Source organism: Micrasema longulum, unplaced genomic scaffold, assembly GCF_059751315.1.
Source record: "Micrasema longulum isolate JH-2025_06_02 unplaced genomic scaffold, ASM5975131v1 h1tg000927l, whole genome shotgun sequence".
Classification (NCBI taxonomy): Eukaryota; Metazoa; Arthropoda; class Insecta; order Trichoptera; family Brachycentridae; genus Micrasema; species Micrasema longulum.
The window spans coordinates 299,130-322,781 of NW_028278118.1; the positions used below are offsets into that span (position 1 = coordinate 299,130).

At 33.3% G+C, this 23,652-nt stretch overlaps 1 protein-coding gene across 1 annotated transcript; it reads right to left on the reverse strand.

Annotated features, from left to right (window-relative positions):
- Window positions 1-18,402: 18,402 nt before the first annotated feature.
- On the reverse strand, window positions 18,403-23,498 carry LOC148278125 (uncharacterized). The gene is made up of 3 exons (XM_088231857.1): window positions 23,391-23,498; window positions 21,184-21,453; window positions 18,403-19,829 (listed from the first exon to the last, which is right to left on the reverse strand). Exons 2-3 carry the CDS (start codon window positions 21,443-21,445, stop codon window positions 18,523-18,525), a joined length of 1,569 nt encoding a protein of 522 aa, XP_088087983.1. The 5' UTR covers window positions 21,446-21,453; window positions 23,391-23,498; the 3' UTR covers window positions 18,403-18,522.
- Window positions 23,499-23,652: the final 154 nt, after the last annotated feature.

The window sequence follows — 23,652 nt, forward strand, 5'->3', positions numbered from 1 at the left end:
TAAATAGGCATTGAGGTCCCCCATCGCTCTGCCACCAATGATCCGTCCTCCCAGTTACAGGCTGTGTATAAAAAAACTTCTAAAAACCATTACACCGGTTATTGGTGTAAAAATAAGTGAATTAAATTATGTATTTATTTTCAATTAATTAATAATTATTTATTTATTTATTTTACTATTTATTTTACTAGGTAAACAAACAGTATGTACACATATATTGCCAATTTCTTTGTATATTAGAGTAAGAAACTCATGCACACACCAAAAAAATTGTTTACACTTAATACAATAATTTTAATTATGTTCAATATAATAAATGTAAAAGTAAAGAAATGAAAAAATATTTATATAATAATAATGTTAAATGTCTGCTTCTCTCAAAATTTCAATAATTTTTGACCTAAATTTACATACATTGTCACAAAAAATATCAGCCTCGGTAAATATATTGTTATACTGGTCGCATATTCTAGGTATTGTAGATTGTTTAAAATAGTTTGTTGACGCATTTTCAGAGTAAAACAAAAGATTTTGTCTTGTCGGTCTAGATGGCACACGGAATGGAAGTCTTTCTAGTAGGTTAGGAGAATCAATTTTGTTATTAATTAATTTGAATAAAAATAACTGGTCCAACATTATTCTTCGATTTTTAAGAGAGTTTATTCCATGGTACTGCATACTTTCAGCATGATTAGAAAGGTTAATGTTTAACCGGTAGTCGACCTGCTTAAAAAATTTTTGTTGGACCCTTTCTAGTCTATTAATACTTACATTATAGTAAGGTGACCAAATAGGAGTACAGTATTCTACCTGGGGACGAACAAATGTTTTGTAGAGTTTTTCATATGTCTCCGCATGTTTAAAAGGTTTTGATACTCGCATAATAAGTCCAACCATTTTATATGCTTTTTTTAGGACTGATTCAATATGAATATTAAACATAAGTTTTGAGTCAATAATAACACCTAAGTCGCGAATTTGACTATCTGTTATAGAGATCGGGGTATTATTAAAAGAGTAAGGAAAGCTGATTGTTGTTTGTTTGCGCGAAATACAAAATGAATGACATTTACTAATATTTAATTCCAGTAAATTTTGATTACAATACTGAAAAAGTCTGTCGAGATCTTCTTGCATTTTTGCACAGTCAGTGTGAGATTTAATGCAGGCGTAAACTTTCATGTCATCAGCAAAGGATATGAATTTACAATATTTAAAGCATTTGTTTATATCATAAGTATATGCGTTAAATAGTAGAGGGCCCAGGTGAGAACCCTGTGGTACACCAGAAGGTATAGTTACAAAGTGTGAATTATAGCCTTCAATTGTTACACTCTGTAACCTTTTTTCTAGGTATGATGTAAACCATTTGAGTAAATCCCCATGGATACCCATGCACCGTAATTTATTAATTAAAATTTGATGATTTACCCTGTCAAATGCTTTGGAATAGTCGGTGTATATGACATCTGTCTGATTGTTACTACGCAAGTTTTGCATAGCAAAGTCTGTGAAAATTGTAAGATTCGATAAAACTGACCGTTGTTTTAGAAAACCGTGCTGTTGATTTGGAATATATTTTAAAATAAGGGGATATATGCGATCGTATATTATTTTTTCAAAAAGTTTACTAAATACCGACAAAATTGATATTGGGCGATAGTTTTTAGCTAAATTTTTTGCTCCCGACTTATGTATTGGAATGACAAGTGCTTCCTTAAACTTTTGAGGGAAAATTCCTTCTTTAAGTGATCTGTTAAAAAGTAAAGTCAGCGGAGTCACTAGAGATTGCGCACAGCGTACAACGAATAAAGGTGGAATCCCATCGCTGCCTGCACCTTTGTTTACATCGAGCTTAATTAAATATTTAAAAACTTCTACCTTGTTTAAAATTATAGAACCTATATTATCAGAAGCCCATTGATCTGTGGTATTTTCTTCTTCTGTGAATGTAATTGAAGCTGTGGTTGGTGATGAATAAATAGAATTAAAGTATTTCAGGAAGAGATTGCATACGTTTTCTCCCCCTGACACAACTTCATTTTCAAAGCATATGGTTTGTGGAGTATTTGATCCTTTATTCCGATGTTTAATGTAAGACCATAGTGTTTTAGGATTTTGTGGTATTTCACGTTCAATAGTGTTGATATAACATTTGTAGCAGTCTTTTTGAACTTTCTTTTGTCTTGATCGAAGTAGTGAAAATTCAGAATAGTCACGTGGATTACCATATTTTATCCATTTTTTATGTATTTTTTTCTTTTCTTTTATGATTTTTATCAAAGAGGAGTTGTACCACTTCGGATATTTTTTTGGATTAAATAACTTTTTCGGAACATATGTAGAAATGGCTTTATTGATACTGCCATAGAAATATTTTATGGCAGAGTCAATATCTTCGATCTCACTTAGAATCGTCCAATTTATATTTGTCAAAAAATTGTTAATTTGATTGTAATCACCGTATCGAAATAGTAAAACTTCCCTTTGAGCACCAAAAAGAGAGCTATTTACCGGTTCTACCAGAAGTGTGATCTTTAATGCAGGGTGATGGGAGTCTTCCTTTACTAAAGGTGAATCACTGTGCAGTATTTGGCATTCAATATTACTAATAACCAAATCAAGTATTTTACCGTTGAGATTCAAAATGTTATTATATTGTAAAAGTCCAGTGTAGTATAGGGTATCTATAAATGCAGCGTCAGTGTGATGACTTACGGAGTGCGGTATAAGAGAATTGTTATGTTGTCCAATAATCCAGGTGATGTTTGGCATATTGAAATCACCCATCACTATTACAGCGTCACCGGGACATTGGTCACGGACCGAACTTAATAATGATGAAAAAGAATTTACCGCTGTGTTGTAATTGCGTCCTTGAGGTAAATAGACACACGCTATGTGAACATTTTGGTTTAAGATTAATTTGCCGGCAGGAATAGTTATCCATACGCACTCCGCTGTGCATGCCAAATCTTCGCGAGCGCGAGCTTCAAGCTCCTTTCGGCAGATAATCATCACCCCGCCTCCGCGGGATACGTTACTTTCGTGGTAAGGTCTATCGGCCCGGAAAATACTGAAGTTCAATATTGGAGCTAGTTCGCCATCAAAGATATTATCATGGAGCCAAGTCTCGGTTATGCCGTATATAGAATAAATATTATTTAGTAATATGTTATGGAAAAATGTTTCGACCTTGCTTCGAAGGCCTCTACAGTTTTGATAGAATATCAAAGGCATGACAGGGCAAAGCACCAAATTATATCGCTATTAATACATATTATGATTTTTTGAATAGAAGGTAAAATGTAAGAAGTCTCTATTTTTAGAAAACATATATAAGATATACAGTGGGTAAGTTGTTTAATGGATTCGCAAAAAAAAATTTTTTGACGTAACTTGTGTTTGTACCACTCAGACCGACCAGACGAAATCAATGAATAAAATCTTAATAAAATATATTTAAAGATATTTGCTTGAATTAAAGCCTCAAAAAATGAAAAAATATAGCATAATAAATACAAATAATCATTATTTAGCATAATTGTAGAATAAAAGCATCTGTAAATATGAAATTTGGTTGCAATCAGTAAACATTCAAATTTAAAAAATATTAATCTCACAATTTCAAATTTAAGTGTGATGGTTTTAGAAACAAATAAATAATAAGTACAGAGATATGAATAAATTAGAGGCAGTGAAACACCAGTCATCGTCTGTATAACCATAATTAAAAATGTACTGTGAATAGTAAGTTGCATAAGTATAATGAAGTAGTGAAACTGATATAATTTATAGTATGCAAAAATAGTTAATATAGTAAACATCAGCTGAAATACTATACAGTTTTTTATAACAAGTTTTGTACATAAATATGACATGTTAGTTTTTTCTAATTTTAATTGCTTATTAATAAATTCAAAAATGAGATTAAAAGTTCTGCCAGACATAAATAAAGCGTGATGTTTTAATATATATATAGTTTTAATCACCCTGAGAACAGATTGTAGTATACCAATATTAGTAAATTCCATTACCATATAAAATATAAAAAAAGTAATAAGTAATATTTTCAACATATAAGTTTCTGAGCTCATTTTACAAATAATATTGGTCTTTAAATGTAAATTCATGATTGTTTGCTTAATGTATAAGTTAAAAATGATAATATTTAGTAATAATAGTTTACAACATGAAATAATATATTTCCTTTTATACATTATCAGGCAGTTCACACTATTACAGCGAACATGTTTTATTTCACGGTAAATATTAATAATATTATTTCTACCTGCAAACGGTAGCGCCGCGAGGTACATAAACGGGCACATTTTAAAAATTGCATTCGTGACTGTTATGAACAGACGCATGTCGTCCTCGAAAGCATAGAATGAGTTATTAGTTCGAATTGTCAAAACAGTTTCCAATGTGAAATTAAGATTAAACATGCATTGTGATAATGTTTTTGCTTTACAGATTATATTTAATTTGTTGAAATTGATAGGTTTTATTAGATAGAGGAAAGTATGGACGTAAAAATCGACTGCAGTATAATCTGTTATGATCAAAACATAGAATGTAAGATAAATAACCTGAAATGTGCTAAAAAAAAAGCTAATTATATTTATAGGCAAACTATTAGATATACTCGGATGCAAAAAAATAACAAATATACAATGAATGGTTGTAGTTTTTTGTAGTTCCATGAAAATCACGGTGCAATGATTATTAGTGAGAAAAATTATATTAGGTGAGTTTATCGAGGTCTTGAGTATTAAGAATAATCCGAGCACCGGACGAGTCATCCCGCCGAATATATGTTTTTCCATTTTTGGTCCAGCAGTACTTCCAATTGTTAGACTTCGCTTTAGATCGAGCAGCAGAAAAAATCATTTTATTTTCAAGAGAAAGATGCTCTTGGACGAATATTGGTTGTGTCGTTCCTGTGATTCCTAGGTGTGATGCGTTGAGTTTACTAGTAGTATTTTTCTTATTATATTGACGTACTGCTGCAAGTATCACATCACGTTCCCTGGGAGATGTGAGTGATATGACAATGTTCTTAGGTCTTTTATTTTCTATTTTTTTTGGAACTCGACTGCAGGTAATAATATTATCCACTTTGAGAGGCACAGAGACTGTGCGGCAAAGCGAAGTAAACAAATTAATAATATTCTCAGTATTCCTTTCGGGTACCATTTGTATCTCAATGTTATTATTTCTAGCCGACTGTTCCATTATATTAAGTTTCGATTTTAATTGACAGAATGATGTACTAAGGAGAGAATAATCATTAGACATTGCACTGACCTTTTTATTGAGATTATCGTTTATTTTTATGATGTCGTCGTATTTTTCGGATAAATACTGGATGGATGTGGTAATATCCTTCAATTTCTCAAAAAGCTCTTCCCGAATTTTTTTAAACTCTTTGTTGATTGTGGAAGTAATATCAGATAAAATATTTAAGTAAGATTTTTCATGAATATCAACTTCCAACGAGGTTTTGGGCGAGTCTCTGCTTAAATTCCTTTTTGATTTGGGATTTGTTGACATTTTAACTTTAAAAATATAATTATTTTGACAGGAGAAAAATAACTGAACTTTTACAGCTAATAGTATTGTTGTATATGAATAATAAAATTAGATTAGGAATTTCACAGTAAGAACTTTTTCGCCAATGCGATATAATGAATGATTAATAAAATCACATTTTTCAAAAAAGGTTTATTCACAGTCGAAGCAGGAGAACACTTTATCGTCTTAATGAGTCAACTTGTGAGTTTTTAAATAACATATTTGTAAACATTTACATTGACACCCTGAGCACGAGAAGGGATTTAAAAGTACATCTTAGCGAACGTTTTAATTAGCAGTCTGAGCAAGAGAATATTTTCTAACGCTTGTTAGAGCTTATGAGCATGACGCTTTACGCAGGCTTATGAGTCAACGTGTGTCTAGTCAAATTCCTTTTTTTTGAACATTTATAATGGCACTCCGAGCATGAGAATGGTTTTTTAACAGCATGAGTCAACAAGTGCAGCTTCAAATCCTTTTTATGTAAATATTTACACGAGCAATCTGAGCATGAGAATAATTTCTCACCAGTATGAGTCAACATGTGAGTTTTTAAATTACTTCTCCGTGAGCATCTAAATTGGCACTCCGAGCACGAGAATGGTTTTTCACCAGAATGAGTTATCATGTGTGATTTTAAACCACTTATCTGAGAACATTTAAATTGGCATTTGGGGCATAGAAATGGTTTTTCGCCAGTATGCTTGGACATGTGTGATTTTAACTGGTCTTTTTGTGAACATTTATACTGGCAATCTGAGCACGAGAATGGTTTCTCACCAGTATGAGTCAACATGTGTAACTTCAAATTTTTATTATTTAAAAATTTATGCTGGCACTCTGAGCATGAAAATGGTTTCTCGCCAGTATGAGTCATCATGTGAGTTTTTAAATGACCGATCCGTGAGCATTTATATTGGCACTCTGAGCAGGAGAATGGTTTCTCACCAGTATGAGATAACAAGTGTAATTTTAAATTACCTCTCCGTGAACATTTATATTGGCACTCTGAGCATGAGAATGATTTCTCACCAGTATGAGTTAGCAAGTGTGCCTTCAAATTCTTTTTATATAAAAATTTATACTGACACTCTGAGCATGAGAATAGTTTCTCACCAGTATGACTCAACATGTGAGTTTTTAAATTACCTCTCCGTGCGCATTTATACTGGCATTCTGAGCATGAAAATGGTTTCTCACCAGTATGAGTCAGCATGTGTAATTTCAAATGACATTTTTGTGAACATTTAAACTGGCACTCCGAGCATGAGAATGGTTTCTCACCAGTATGAGTCAGCATGTGAGTTTTTAAATTACTTTTTTGTGAAGATTGAAACTGGCACTCCGAGCATGAGAATGGTTTTCTACCCGTATGAGTCAAGAGGTGTACCTTCAAATTATTTTTATATAAAAATTTATGCTGGCACTCTGAACATGAGAATAATTCCTCACTAGTATGAGTCAACGTGTGAGTTTTTGAAGTGTAAAAATCTTTTCGCTTCGATTGTAAACCTGAAACAACAACAAGAACCAGTTAAGAAGACTGTTTCTTAGTGAACGTAATAAAAAGTACAAAATAAATGCAATAAGACCTTTACATACAGCTGACAAGAGGCGGAGACAATTTCAGTATCCCTATGGTAAGGCTGTTTCTAACTCAAAACTAATTTGACTTGTTTACAATAATACAACAATAAATATTTCATCGCTAATATGACTGAATGACTTTTGTCGGCCTCGTGGAGTAATAGTCAGAGCGTTTGCCTACCATACAAGAGGTCTCGGGTTTGATTCCCGACATGTTTGATATGAGATATTTATTTAAAAGGGTATTTTCACACTAGAAGATTTCATAGTCCCTGGACTGGTACCTGAAGCGTAAGACTGATCACCTCACCTTGATGCAACAAAAAATGATCAAGATACGCTGCGATTGGTGTACCCATGCAGTGCCCTATACACCATTAGGTGCGGAAAGGGAATGATAATGATGAAAATGACTGAAAGAAATGTAGGTAGTTCATTTGTTCTAATGACACAATAAGGTTAAAATTAACAAATACATTAACATATTACAACAGAGATGAAGAACATTTTAGAGAAGGTAATAAATAAGTCTAGACACCAACAGGGCTTATGACCAGCCATTGGCTGGTTTAAGTGGCCACTTTACACACTATGTAACATTCATTTTGCCCATATTTGAACATATATATTCCTTCAATTATTTTATCTGTTGATTTTTTTGAAGTTTAGGAGCTAAAACCTTTATTTATGCGGGTAAGATGCATCTGATTGATCACCTACATACTAGGGAACGCTTAAAATTCAAATTTTTAAATTTTTATACTTCTTCATGGACCAGGTGGATTTATCAACAATATATTGAGTTTAGTTTTGAGTGCAAGGATTAAGGGAATTTGAATGTTCAAATATGGGCAAAATAGTGAATGTTACACAGTGTGTGTTAAGTGGCCACTTAAACCAGCCAATGACAAGTCATAAGCCCTGTAGATGCCTTGACTTCTATATTACCTTCTCTAATTTTTTTTTCATTTCTGTTGTAATATGTTAATATTAACAGCTCCCCAGGGAGTTGAATCCAATCCTTGTCTGCAAAAATTTGGACAAACTCAAAATGTTCACAAATACATAAAAAACTAATAGTCTTTACTTTAGCAAAGTTACCAATTACAATACCGATATTATGGTTCATTAGATAACATGGATCATGAATGACGTCTTTGGACTGTAAACACTTTTAACAAATATTGTTTTACAACAGAAACATCAGCTGTAGATACATTTTAAGGAATCTTTGGCAATCTTAGAAACCTTTCTCGAGAATAATAGAAAAATAAAAAAAGTCTTAATAATGTTTTTAGAGGACCAATATTGCTTCTGAGAGGGCAGGGCACTGCGACGCTATAGCTGCCGTAGCCCTAAAAATCTCTCAAAGTTTCGATAGTGGTAAGAAACATATCGCAGTATTTCTAGACCTGGCTAAGGCCTTTGATACTATAGCTCATTAATTGCTTGTAAAAAAACTAAGACACATTGGTATCAGAGAAAAAGCTCTTATGTGTCTAGAAGTTTTTCATACTCTTAGACCACAATCAACAATACTCCAAACACCATACGCAATTGTATGAAGTGACGATTATCGTATTCGTTATGGAGTTCCACAAGGAAGTATCTTGGGACCTGTTCTCTTCTTCGTATATGTAAACTCCTGATGTGATTTGAGTAATGGCCGAAAACAACAGCGCGTTCGAGATTTTCGAGAGTTTCGTTGACTTATATAATAAAAATCTATTGCGCGTGTTGTACCAGGTGTTTAGTGAAATTTATGTTTTCAATACCATCAAAACTCTTTACTGCTCACTAATTACACCCCATCTAGAATACGCTTCTCTTTTTCGGTCTCCGTTCTATAGAGAGGCCTCACATTGACCATATCGAGTCTGTCTAACACTGTTGAAAACAGACCGATCACACGGTGGAGTGGTGTCCGCGATTTATTGCAGATTTGCAGCAATATTAACTGAACATAGTGAAGAAAAAAATACTAGTTGCGACCGAATACAAGTCTGTTAGCTCTCACAAAAAGCTTCTAATATATGTAAAAGCCCTAAGAGAAGAGACTCCGGCAGAAACAGTAGCTTTTCCAGCAAACTAGACGACTACGACAGGAAAAGTATTTGGAATTCAAAAGCCACGATACAACTTAATGGCTGAAACATTGTTTGCTTTCAAATAATCTTAAGTATACAAATATGCACATTGATATTCCATTGTCAGATCATATCAGATTTTAAGAAAAAAATTCAAAATACCGGAGATGTGTGCGAAGGCTATATGGAGTATTATTATTAAAACATGGGATAAAATCACGTATTACATACTTAATAACTACCAAATAAGAATAAGATTTTGTTTGTCGATGTCACGAAAAAAGCACTCAGATTATAATGGAACCGTTCTAAGATACAAAAACAAGATGACCTCACTAGGATTGTGGGATAAGATGTATTGCGAAGTTTCCGAGGGAAGCAGTTGTACGGCAGAGGACAGTCAGCTCGTGCCTGGACGATATTTATATTCGCGACAGAGAGAAGTTTTACTTACTTGAAGCGATTTCATTTCTACGAGACGAATCCAAACATTCTTGTTTGATGTCAGGATATTGAATGTCCATCTCCGTGAATTTAATTATATCACTGGTTATCCTAGGCTGGTCACCACTGGTCCCCGGTTCAGCCTTCACGGTAGCAACACCTGGCTCCTCACTTCCGTGGGAACATGGCGCCCCTTTTCCAGTACGGAGAATTTCTTCTTCTACGTCACCAGTCCCCGGTTCAGCCTTAATATTCACCGGAGCTATTCCCATTGTTTTTCCTTCGAGAAATGCAAAGTAAATATTTGAATAAATCATAAAGTAAATATCATAAAAAATTTACAAAATACGTTAAGAATAAAATAATGCAAAGCGTATGGGCGCTGGGGATTTCAGTTCTACGTTTGTTTAAGTAAATTTATTTCCATATGAAAGTTGAATTACAACGCGTATTGTTATTTTATTTATTTCTGTGAGCTTGTTAATATAACTGAGAGTTATGTATTGCTGTAATAATTTTAGCACTACTTCATTCTTACAATACATTATTTTCAATCAGAAATTTTTCATTCATTCTTCATACTTACAGGCATTTCATCGTACAGTCTTAACGCATTATATACAATGCTATCTTGTTTCTTTTTAAATTACAATGAAAACCACAACAATAACGAGGGTGTTATTATTGAATGACGATAGCAGGCGTTATTTAGAGGCGATATTGTGGCGTTACGAAATCAAACGGCGCGGCGTCGGCACCAATCATGGTTTATCAATAAAAAAATACAATTGCTTTATCTACTACATACATACTTAGGTAATAGATTTCTCTGGATAATGTCTCGTCTGCCTAACTAGATAGGTTCAACTTGTTTTTTTTTTTTTTTGGAAAATAAATATTTGCGTTCTTATGATTTACCCAAATATTTAATTTTGAGGGCCATTTTCATTTTGTAAATAACTCACTATTAGAAAATGGAATCGAGTTGGGGTAGAGTGGGATTCAAACCGCGGACCTTCGGTCCGTGAGTCCGAGACACTAGCCACAGGACCACAACCCGCAAGTTTTAAGGCAGATTTTTATGCAAAAATAAACAATAACACGACAACCTACTAGTTAATTTAAAATACAGTTATACAATATTTAATTATACCATTTATTATTTTAGAATGTTATTGAGTAAGTTTTCCGTTATCGGATCTAAATCTAGTAACTATTTTTTTACAAATTTATTTAATTGAATCCGGGTCATGGTTTTGCAATGTTCGGGGTAACATGTTGAATATTTTAGGGCCCAGAAACCTGAAATTTCTTTGCCCGAATTCAGAGTTTGTGGTAGACCCCATGACCCATCCTCTAGTTTGACTTCTGGTAGTGTGGGAGTGTTCCTTTTGGGATTTGCAATAATAGCATGCCCCAAACGTCCATTGCAGTAATATTCTGGAAACGTGTCGTAAATAGTACAACCTGCCGCCGCCTCAAATTTATATCAGCAATTATACAAAAGAAGTGAAGGTCAGATGACCTACGCAGAAGCGTTACATCGTCTATAGTCCACGGGCGTAATTTCAGATAAGATAATGTGGAAGGAAGTATTACTTACTTGAGGCGATTTCATTCTTAGGAGAGAAACCAAAATATTCTTGCTTGACGTCAGGATAATCTATATCCATTTTTCTGCGGATAATTATATCACCGGTTATGCTAGGCTGGTCAGTACTGGTCCCCGGTTCAGCCTTCAAGGCAGCAACACCTGGCTCCTCACTTCCGTGGGAACATGGCGCCCCTGCCCCAGTACGGAGAATATCTCCTTCTACATCGCTAGTCCCCGGGTCAGCCTTAATACTCACTGAAGCGAATTCCATGATCCTTTACTAGTTTGGGTACATATGATTATTGAATATGAATGCTAATATCCTGGAAAGAAAGGAAAAATAAATATCGACGTTTGAATTAACGCGTATATTTTTAATATGAAGATAATTTTTACGTGGCGGCGATTTACAGTTTAAAGTTTTCAATATATTCCAACAATTGACACATTATTACATAGACATGTTGTTGTGGCCAGTGGTTCAATTTATGCGATAGTTGTTCCCTGTTAGGAAATGATAAATTAAATCGACCCATACACATTGATGATAGCATTTCTATAATTAATGGGCGGTTGAATGTCGCGCCGATAGATGGCGAGATGGTTTTCGCTCGATCGGCAATATCGCCTGATTTGCGGCGGTTGTGTTGTTGTTTCGAAAACGCGGTAGAGAGTTTTAGCGCGCGTGCCGTTTTTTTTATCAAGACAGGCTTCTTCTTGGAGATATTCGTCGCTGCATTGTACTAATCCAACCCAAAGAAATCATTCCAGTAAAGTGTTCACCAAAATAAAGATCATCGCAGACGCCATAGGATATTCTAAGGTCAGTTTTTCTTTATCTTTTTTGACGGGAAATAATTTCGTATGTTGAACTGCTGGCATATAAAAAACTAAAGCATCGCTTTAACTAAAAGTTTAATAAGTTTAGGTGCTATTTACACGCACCAGAGCTTATTATCCACATGCCCTGAACCCTGCAAAATAATAACACTTAACTCGTGCCCAACGCCTATTTAGTCGTAATTCGACTGCCAGCTAGACGTGACGTTTAGAATCGTAACAAAAATGTATGCTTGTGAAATGAAAACGTGTAAAAACCATTAAGATAAACATTGTTAAAAGGATCGTGTAAATATTTGTTCATGGGTGATTAACAAAGCTTAAAACAATTAATATTCAAGTACAAATATTTTTTTTGTAAACGTAAAACTACGCCAAGCGTAATTGCTAAGCTCTTCTTAGTAACAGTTCTTTCACTATGAATACGTTTTTAAAATATAATAATTCTGTTCCTAATAATCCAGTGAAAAGAAATAAATGGGTCGAAACTATGAGGAATTAAAGGAGAGAACCTGATTGGGATCCACCAGAAACTAAAGTTGATTGTGATATGGATTTAGAAAGAGAAAAGTCGTAAATCTTACTAAAAAACATTCTAAAATAATAAATTGTATAAATTGTATAACTTTATAATAAATTAACTAGTAGGTAGTCATGTTATTGTTTTTTTCTTCATAAAAATGTCTGCCTTAAAACAGGTTGTACCTAGTTAGGCAGACTAGACATGATCCAGAGAAATCTATTACCTAAGTGTATGTAGAAGATAAAGAAATTGTATGCCGCCTATATAACGCCTGCATAACACCTATTCTCCTCTACGGATGCGAATCGTGGCACCTCACTTGGGCCCAAAACAGCAAAATATTGAGATTTGAGAATAGGTGTCTCAGAAGAATTTTGGGTGTGCGGTGGTTTGACTTTGTGCGGAATGGAGTAATAAGAGAACGGACGCAGTAAACTCCGGTGACAACTGTTGTCAAGCGGAGGCGACACGGTTGGCTTGACCATGTACTGCGGATGCGTCCTGCGAGCCTTAACCACGCTTGCCTACTTTACAAGGCATCAGGTTCTCGACGTCCTGGACGTCCACTGCTGACTGTTCGTCGGCAGTTCACGTCAGAACTACGCGAACCTGACTTGGGAGGACGCACAGGAGCCGGCAACCGATAGAAACGCCTGGAGGATCTTCATGGACACCATACGCTCCATCTAGGGAGCGGACATGGAATGATGATGATGATAGGTAATGTCTATGTATTATACGTCAATTATTCCAACACAAGTGCGGGTCGCGAACATATGATTAAATGACCAAGGACTGATTTTTGGCTAATTATTTCTTTTGTTTTATTTTTTCAATAATAAAATTATAACATGGAGTTCTACAAAGCAAACACTAATTCATAACATCTGGCCCTAATCGGCCTAATCTCTCCTATATATTTTTCTGTGTACGACATGTGATAAAAGGAAAAAAACATGGTAAAAAAATCATGTAATCGTAATGTACGTAGGTATGGGAAAATCTGGACTATTCTTAATTCTATGGCGTGTGCCTTAAGTGTTGTATGTATGAATCTATATCAAACTCAGCCCTTTAATAATTATATGATTATTAAAGGAAATTACCCAATGTTTCTATATTGATGGGGGCCACTCCGTCAATCGTTATAAAGAATAGACTTTTAAACCGTTGTCAAATCGCTTTACGACTCAAACATCGGAACTGTCAAAACAGCCGAGTGCGGCCATTACTAAATGCCACAACAATGTTGCCAGCTCAGATTTAAAGCGATTGCCAGTAGAAAATATTCATTTCAATAACTAAATGCATTTAAACCAAAAAAATGCACGCATAATACAAAATATAAATACCTACCTATTATAAAAGAAATGATTACGTCTCCAAAATATTCATGATAAAGACTTTTTTACGTCAATAAGCAGGTAATTCAATAAACATCGTAAATTCAACGTTTGTATTGGGAAATAACGCAGCATTATGCGAAAATATCTCTATACGAAATAGTATAACCTTCCAATACCTACATTATTTTGGGTTCATGGATTTTTCAAACAATAAAACACTTTGATATTAATAACCGTTCAGTTCACGTTAGCTGTTTCTAAAAAAACTCACACTTATTCCGCCGTTAAAAATAAATCCATTTTATAACTGCCCATTATTTATAATAGGAGCAAAAATTCATTAATATTTTTTTGTATACCCACGAACAGGTTTTGCCTCAGTGGGATATTTTGTTTACTATTTTTCTATTAATATGTATTTCATTGTTATGTTATGATGCTTAATTTTTTTAATACTCTGTTTAATTAACAATATTTTGAGTTCATCTAAATTTTTGTAGACAAGGACTGGACTCAACTCTCTGGGGAGCTGTTTATATTCACATTTTACAACAGAGATGAAGAACATTTAAGAGAAGGTAATATAGAAGTCTAGGCATCTACAGGGCTTATGACCTGTCAATGGCTGGTTTAAGTGAAAGTGAAAATTTGGACAAACTCAAAATATTGTTGATAAATTACCTGGTCCATGAAGAAGTATAGAAATTGAAAAAATAATATTTTCAGGCGTTGCCTAGTGTATGGTTGAAATAATTCAATTAGATGAATCTCACCCGCATACATAAAGGTTTCAGCTCTTTAACTTCACAAACATCAACAGATGAAAGAATGGAAGGAATACAGATGTTCAAATATAGGCAGAATGGTGAATGTTACACAGTGTATAAAGTGGCCACTTAAACCAGCCATTGACGGGTCATAAGGCCTGTAGATGCCTAGACTTCTATATTACCTTCTCTTAAATGTTCTTCATCTCTGTTGTAACTCTGTTTTATCATTTTGTTTATTGTAAAAAAACAAAAAAAATTAAATACAAAAAAAAATATATATTTTTTTAAACCATTGCTAAGCACAGTAATATTTTCCATCTATTGTAAAAGTTATCAAAACCTTTTTTCCGTCGAGAGGTGTAATCATATTACCACAGAGATGAAGAACATTTCAAAGAAGATAATATAGAAGTCTAAGCATCTACAGAGCTTATGACTTGACATTGGCTGGTTTGAGTCGCCACTTTACACACTGTCTAACATTCACCATTCTTCCTATATTTAAAAATCTATATCCCTTTAATTCTTTTATTAGTTGATTTTTGTGCAGTTAAAGAGCTGAACCCTTTATTTATGCAGGTGGGTTCATATAATTGAATTATTTCACCTACATACTAGGCAAAGCCTGAAAATGTATTTTTTCAATTTATATACGTCTTGATGGACCAGGTGGGTTTATCAACAATATTTTGAGTTTGTCCAAATTTTTGTAGACAAGGACTGGATTCAACTCCCTGGCGAGCTGTTTATATTAACATATCACAACAGGGATGAAGAACATTTAAGAGAAGGTGGTATAGAAATCTTAGTATCTACATGGCTTATGACCTGTCAATAGCTGGTTTAAGTGGCCACTTTACACACTGTGTTTTCTTTTTTGTTTTTTCATATTTATGTATTTATTTCGTTAATATTTTTGGTTGCTATGTGTATTTACCTACTTCTCACTATTGTTGTAGTTATATGATTATATATTTTTTTGTGATGTATTTATACATGTCTTTAAACCCCGTGACATCCAAAACCAGGATGATCAGTATGGGCAAGAAGATATATTAGCATATTTAAAAAAATATTTAGAACAAAGTCAATTTAAAAAATATATATATTTAAAAAAAACAAATGATTGCTAACTTCTGCAGGGGAGAAGCGAGGGGGCGCAGTCGCGCGGTTGATGGTGTATCAGACTCCCCTTCACCCTTCCTCGTTCTCCCCTGCAAAAGTTCAATTCAATGCAGCAGCAAGGCTTATTACGGGAGTAAAAAAATATTCTCACATCTTCGAGATTTGCACTGGTTAAAAAGTCCAGAGAGAATAAAATACAAGCTGTGCTGGACAGTATTCAAATCCCTTCATGAAATGGCTGCAAAATACCTATCGGACCTTTGAATCAGGGAAAATACATGTCAAAGAAAATCTACTCTTAGGTCAGCATTTGATTCGGGAAGAGGAAAACTTGTCGAAATCCGTCGCTCCCCAAACACTAGATTAGAAGATCGATCTTTTGCCGCCGCCGGCCACTCTGCCTGGAACCGATTGCCTTTAAACTTACGAATCATCGACAGTCCCAGTCAGTTCAGATCACAACTAAAATCCCACTTCTTTAGACTATCATACCCTCAATTTTAAATATGGAAATATAATATATCACTTTAGTTTAGTTAGAATGTTTTTTTTTATTTGAAAATTTATTTATAAACCCTTACGGATTATTACATTCATATAACATAAAATAATATATACGTTTTTCATTTATACTCTGTTGTTCAAGATAATATTTTTTACATCTTTTGAAAAGTTTTGTCTGGTAGTTTATTGTATAATTTCAGTCCCTGGTTCATTAGTCTTGATTGTCCTTGTCTTGTTTTAGAAAGTTGTATATGGTATTTGTCTGATATTCTCGTATTATGTTCATGTTGACTACAATTTTTTACTAGTTTTAGTTCTTCGTCTACAATTACATTAGTGGCTAATTTATGGATAAATTTTAATGATTCTAGTTGAAAGAGTTCAGTTATATTTAATTGCTTAGTTTGTTTAAAAAGTTCTCTAGGTGCAGTTGAATAGGGAAGGTCATACACTAACTTTAATATTTTATTTTGTTGTCTTTGTAGTCTGTTTATGTCATTTTGATATCCTGCTCCCCATAATAATGTAAGTTTAGGTATACAATTGTAAAGCGCTCTTGAGGTGATTTTTGACAAAAATGGCGCTTTATAAATCAGGTAAATATGATTATTATTATTATTAAGCAACCATTTGTTTTTGTTAAATATTTTATTTAAGATTTTGGATTTTGGTTATAAAAAATTATTTCAATGTGCCAATAGGTATGTCTTCTTGCTCATACTGATCATCGTGGTTTCGGATGTGACAGGGTTTCAAGAACACCCGGTATATTTAAAAAAATATATATTTATGCTAAATATATATTAAAGGCAAATTATGCCGTTAATTTAAAAATTAATAAATAAATAAAATAGCCTCACACCTTAGTTCCGTTCATATTAACTCGTTTATTCCCTAAATCATGCTTTCACACGCATATAAAATAAAAATTAGTTGTTTCCCATCAGACTAAAGATGTCAGTCACGACGAATCACAGTCCCTAAAAATATAAATAAAAGTCGTACATAACTAAATACAGAACTTTTATTATTGTAAAAAAAATGCACTCTCATAAAGAAATAACCGTAGAGATACTTAATCTTAATAATTAAATACTAATTCATAGAATTAAGAATAGTCCAGAAACCGCATACGCACATCAAACAGAAGGCGACTAAAGTACTCATAAATTAGTAGGTTTACGTTTTGACCCATTAGTTTCTTTGTAGACGTCGCTCAGTACACAACTCCTGATTTGAATTCAACTATGCCGTGGTGTGTCCTTTTAAAGTGTAGAAATACTGCGAGGATCTTAAAAAAACAGGATGGGATCACATTTCATGTGTAATTAGCAAATGAAAGTGTAAGTAGCAAATGCATTACTTAAAAATTGAATTATTTTTTCATCTGTCAGATTGTAGAAGAAACGAAATGGGCATTTCGTTAGTGCTTCCAGGGTAGTAAATTTTTTTACCCTACTTTGCTCATCTAATGAGAGAACTAATGATAATTAGACCTCGGATTATACAACTCTGTAGTGGACATTTCCCCGGCATCATCTTTAAAACATCAAATATTATTTAAGATGATATAAAAATATCCGTTTTATGTAAAATAAAATTTGTTTTATATTTTAAGTTTAAAGTTCATTAATTCAATTACTCTTATAAAATAACCCTTTACTTATCTACTCTGTGGTGTCAATAAATATTTCCGTGTGCACAAAAAAATTTTTGAGAAATTAACAGATTGTTTTTTTGTTTCCTTACATTTGTGTTATGATTATATTTTTACCCATCGTGCAACATTATGCGGCGACATCACGAATGCGCGCGGCGAAAGTGGAGCATAGTGGGGGGATTTTTGGACACAGTCCGATGTATTCAAATATGATTCTACGCTCCTTCTGGACTATTCTTAATTCTATGTACGAATGTTTTTTTAAATTAAATAACTATGTTTTAAAATATCTCGTCTGTTGCATTTTAGCAGTCTTTTACGAGATAATAAATCAGCTCTGTACTGTTGTAACTGAATTTATATTACACGATCCTCTACAACCAATGATAATACCTAATGTAAAAATAACTATAATGTGGTTATTGGTGTAAAAACTAAGCGGATAAGAATCAATTAAAAATGAAATTACGCAAATAACACCAATGAATTATTGTGAATAAATTTTATCAATTTCACAGTAAGCACTCTCTCGCCAATGTGATTTGATGAATGGTGAATTAAATCACGTTCTTTGGAAAAGGTGTATTTACAATCGGTGCAGGAGAACCCTTTGTTGCCAGTATGAGTCAACTTGTGAGTTTTTAAGTTACTTCTTTGAGAACATGTATATTTGCACTCTGAGCATGAGAATTGTTTCTCACCAGTATGAGTCAACATGTGTAATTTTATACTACTTATCCGTGAACATTTATACTGACACTCGGAGCATGAGAATGGTTTTTCACCAGAATGAGTTAACATGTGTGATTTTAAACTGCTGTTTCGTGTAAACTTTTCCTGGCACTCTGAGCATGAGAATGGTTTCACCCCAGTGTGAGTCAACATGTGTCTTTTTAAATGACTTCTTTGTGAACATTTGTATTGGCACTCTGAACATGAGAAAGGTTTCACACCAGTATGAACAACCATGTGTGATTTTAAACTACTTCTTAGTGAACATTTGTGTTGGCACACTGAGCATGAGAATGGTTTCACACCAGTATGAACGGATATTACGTGTCTTTTTAAATGACCTCTTTGTGAACATTTATATTGGCACTCTGAGCATGAGAACTGTTTCTCACCAGTATGAGTCAACATGTGTAATTTTATACTACCTATCCGTGAACATTTATACTGACACTCGGAGCATGAGTATGGTTTTTTGCCGGTATGAGTTAAAATGTGTGATTTTAAACAGCTTTTTCGTGAACATTTATATTGGCACTCTGAGCATGAGAATGGTTTTTCACCAGTGTGAGTTAACATGTGTAATTTCAAATGACTTCTATGCGGAAATTTTAACTGGCAATCCGAGCATGAGAATGGTTTTTTACCAGTATGAGTGAACATGTGTGATTTTAAACTGCTTTTTCGCAAACATTTATATTGGCACTCTGAGCATGAAAATGGTTTTTCACCAGTATGAGTAAACATGTGTAATTTCAAATAACTTCTTTGGCGAAATTTAAGCTGGCACTCCGAGCATGAGAATGGTTTTTTACCAGCATGAGTTAACATGTGTGATTTTAAACTGCTTTTTCGTGAACATTTATATTGGCATTCTGAGCATAAGAATGGTTTTTCACCAGTATGAGTAAACATGTGTAATTTCAAATGACTTTTTTGTGAACATTTATAGTGGCACTCCGAGCATAAGAATGTTTTTTTACCAGCATGAGTCAACATGCTAGTTTTTGAAGAGGAAAAATCTTTCCGCTTTGCTTGTAAACCTGAAACAACAAGAACAAGTTAACAAGACTATTTCCAAGTGAATGTATAAGCAAGTATTAAAATAATGCAATAATTTTTTTTCGTCCGGCAGTCAAGAAGTGGAGACAATTTCAGGCTTCCTAAGGCAAGACTCTCTAAATCAAAACAACTTTAATATATTTTTATTTTTAATATTTCATCGCTTAAAGGATAAAGAAATGTGGGTACAGTAGACGCTCTCTTAACCGGCCTTGACGGGACCGACCCAGGGCCGGATAACGAAAAAGTCGGTAAAAAAGAAGGTAGTGAAAAACACAAAAAAAAAAACACTTTCGCAAGCAAGAAAAAACACATTTTTTAACTAAGCTAACCGAACTTTTATTCTGTATTAGAAACTCACACATTAAAAATTAATATTTTATAAACTTTTAAAATATGTACAGGAAAAAGCCACACATAACTCCAATTTTTCTTAAAAAGGAGGCCTACAAGGAATTCGATATATTAGATAAAGGGAAATTGTATATATCTAGAATAATTATGTTTGTTAACGCAAATTATTCTACCAAATCCCAAAAGGAACACTCCCACACTGCCAGAAGTCAAACTAAATGATGGGATATGGGGTCTACCACAAACTGAATTCGGACAAAGAAATTTCTGGTTTCTGTGCCCCAAAGTATTCAATATGTTACCCAAACATTACAAAACTATGACCCGAATTCAATTAAATAAATTTGTAATAAAATGGTTACTGGATTTGGGTAGAGAAAAATCGGAAAACTTACTAAAAAACATTTAAAAATAATAGATGGTATACAAATTGTATAACTTTATAATAAATTAACTAGTAGATAGTGATGTTATTGTTTATTTTTGCATAAAAATGTCTGCCTTAAAACAGGTTGTACCTAGTCAGGCAGACTAGACATAATCCAGAGAAATCTATAACCTATGTATGTATTTAGTAGATAGAGAAATTGCAATTTTCGTCAATAAACCATTATTATTATTCTCATTGCCGAGAACATAAAACAGGTAGTGCAATGATACTAGAAAATTTTTTAAATATTGGTGACGTGTGCGAAGGTTATATGGAATTGGAGAAACATGGGAAAAATACTTAATAATAAGTAATATTTTATACATAGATGAAATGGAAAAATTATTTGAGGACTTCGTCAAGAAAGGTTCTACCCTACCTTTCAGACCATAATAATGGAACCGTTCTAAGATACGAAAACATGATGGCCTCACTCGGATTGTTGGACCAGATGTATTGTGACGTAACGAGGGAAGTAGTTGTACAGCAGAGGACAGTCAGCTCGTGCCTGGACCATGTTTATATTCGCGACAGAGATAAGTTTTACTTACTTGAGGGGATTTCATTTCTATGAGAGGAATCGAAACATTCTTGTTTGATGTCAGGATAATCTATATCCATTTTTGTGCGGATAATTATATCACTGGTTATCCTAGGCTGGTCAGCATTGGTCCCCGGTTCAGCCTTCACGGTAGCAACACCTGGCTCCTCACTTCCGTGGGAACATGGCGCCCCTTCCCCAGTGCGGAGAATATCTCCCTTTACATCGCCAGTCCCCGGTTCAGCCTTAATATTCACCGTAGCTATTTCCATTATTTTTCCTTCAAGAAATACAAAGTAAATATCATGAAAATTAAACAAAATACGTTAAAAATAAAATAATGCAAAAGCGCATGGGCAATCGGGATTCTAGTTCTCCGTTTCCAACTATTGTAAACTTTAATAACATAAAGGAGATAAGTTACAACACGTCTAGCAGTTATACAGCGCAAGGACCTGATTTTTTATCCTCACTTTATATTCTCAGAATCCTGCACTCTCTTTCTCTCTCTTTCTGAACTCTTATTTACAAACAATATTTTGAGTTAGTTCAAATTTTCGTAGACAAAGATTGGACTCAACTCCCTGGGGAGCTGTTAATATTAACATATTACAACAGAAATTAAGAATATTTTAGAGAAGGAAAGAATTGAAGGAATATAGATGTTCAAATATGGGCAGAATGGTGAATGTTACACAGTGTGTAAAGTGGCCACTTAAACCAGCCAACGACACGTCATAAGCCCTGTAGATGCCTAGACTTCTATATACCTTCTCTAAAATATTTTGCATCTCTGTTATACTATGTTTTTATTTATTTATTCGACGGCTTACGCCTTTGAAAATGTATAAAATAATAATATAAAACAATTGTAATGAAATAAAATACAAAACAATTATAATGAAATAAAATACAAAACACCTGTACTAAAGTGAAAAAATATAGATACATAAAATCAGCTGAAAATAAAGAAATAACAAAGGCAAATTTAACAAGAAACTATAGCAATAGGTATGCAGCAAATTAACAATCAATAAAGAGTTTAAATATAAAGAATATTATAAAAGTTCAAATAAAAATATCTTATTCCACATTCCTCGCCTATTCAAAATTCTCGCAAAATGTACTTTTTAAAAACTGATATGTGCGAGCCTTATCTCTCAATTAAAAAAAACAACCGTTTTTTTAATCAAATAGGAATTTTTTTTTTGGATGAATCTTTTTGATATATATTTTCGATTTTTGGTTTTGACCAACATTTTGACCAACTCTTCTTTTGACTAGCCTGTTTTTTGGTTGCTAGGAAGATATTGCTTTTAGCAATAAGTTCTGCCAAAGTACCTATTTTTTGTACTTGAAGTTTTAAATAAATAAACAAAATGGTGTGTGTAAATATTAGTTACTATACTATTTATTTATTTATTTATAATACGGCACAAGTGCCTTTTACAATATAACAACATAATGAGTTAGTTAGATTTACAAAAAATATAAACTAAAAAACAATATTAAAACATGGGTATAAAAAGAAAAATAAAACTAACAAGAAATATATAATTATGTTTGTCAGCAGACAAAAGATATAAAAAATATCAAATGAATAAACACCAGATCATTAGTATAAATAGGTTTTGCAAATAATTCGTTAATCGTTACTATAGAACATCATAACATATTTATAAAAAGATGATTTGAATTCACAGACTCGAGTTAAAAATGTCGATATGAGAGGTACATTCGTTTCCTGGTCTGTGTATACGCGGTATTGGTGAGTGACAAAGATAGTTGGTTTGAGAGGGGTGACAATAATATGTGTAATCAAGTTAGGAGAGAGAAATTAAGAGAAATAAAATGCAGAAATTATCGCAAATTATTTTATACACCGAAGTCTACTTTGGTCATAAAAATGCTTTTATTTAGGTTGAAATAAAAATCTGAAGTTCGGTTTGTTTTAATGCAAAAAACGTCAGAAGTCCCAGATATTATATTTTAACATGTACTATTATTATCAAAAAAACAATTATTTAACATTAAAAGTTCTTATGAATTGAAATTATCTCATTTGGTTCAAAAGCAACGATGTTTTGGAAAATTGGAAATCGCACAATCACAAAATTCTGTTTCCTGAACATTTCGTTCAATGTAACTCTCGCAGTTTATGCTTTTAAGTACAAATTTATACATCGTTCTACTTTATATACTGGAATTGTTACTTACTGTTAAGTTTATCTACATAAAAACATAGTTTAGTCGTCAAATTATATTGTAATTTGTGTATTTTGTATCCTCGACATACGGACGCGGCCGCTCGGCGCTTGACTGAAAAACCACAGATAAAATTTAATGTGATAATGGTGATTTTTTCTGGACCGCCGCCATCTTGCTTATGTTCAAATATTCACCCATACGAGTGTGAGGAGATAAGAATATTTATTTATTTATTGACGAACTTATACAGTTCATTCCAACAATGGTAAAC

Coding starts and splice junctions, on each gene's coding strand:
- LOC148278125 (XM_088231857.1), bottom strand. CDS start 21,445: ATGGAAATAGCTACGGTGAATATTAAGGCTGAACCGGGGACTGGCGAT. Junction 19,830..21,183: donor TAGAAATGAAATCCCCTCAA/GTAAGTAAAACT, acceptor TTGTTGTTTCAG/GTTTACAAGCAAAGCGGAAA.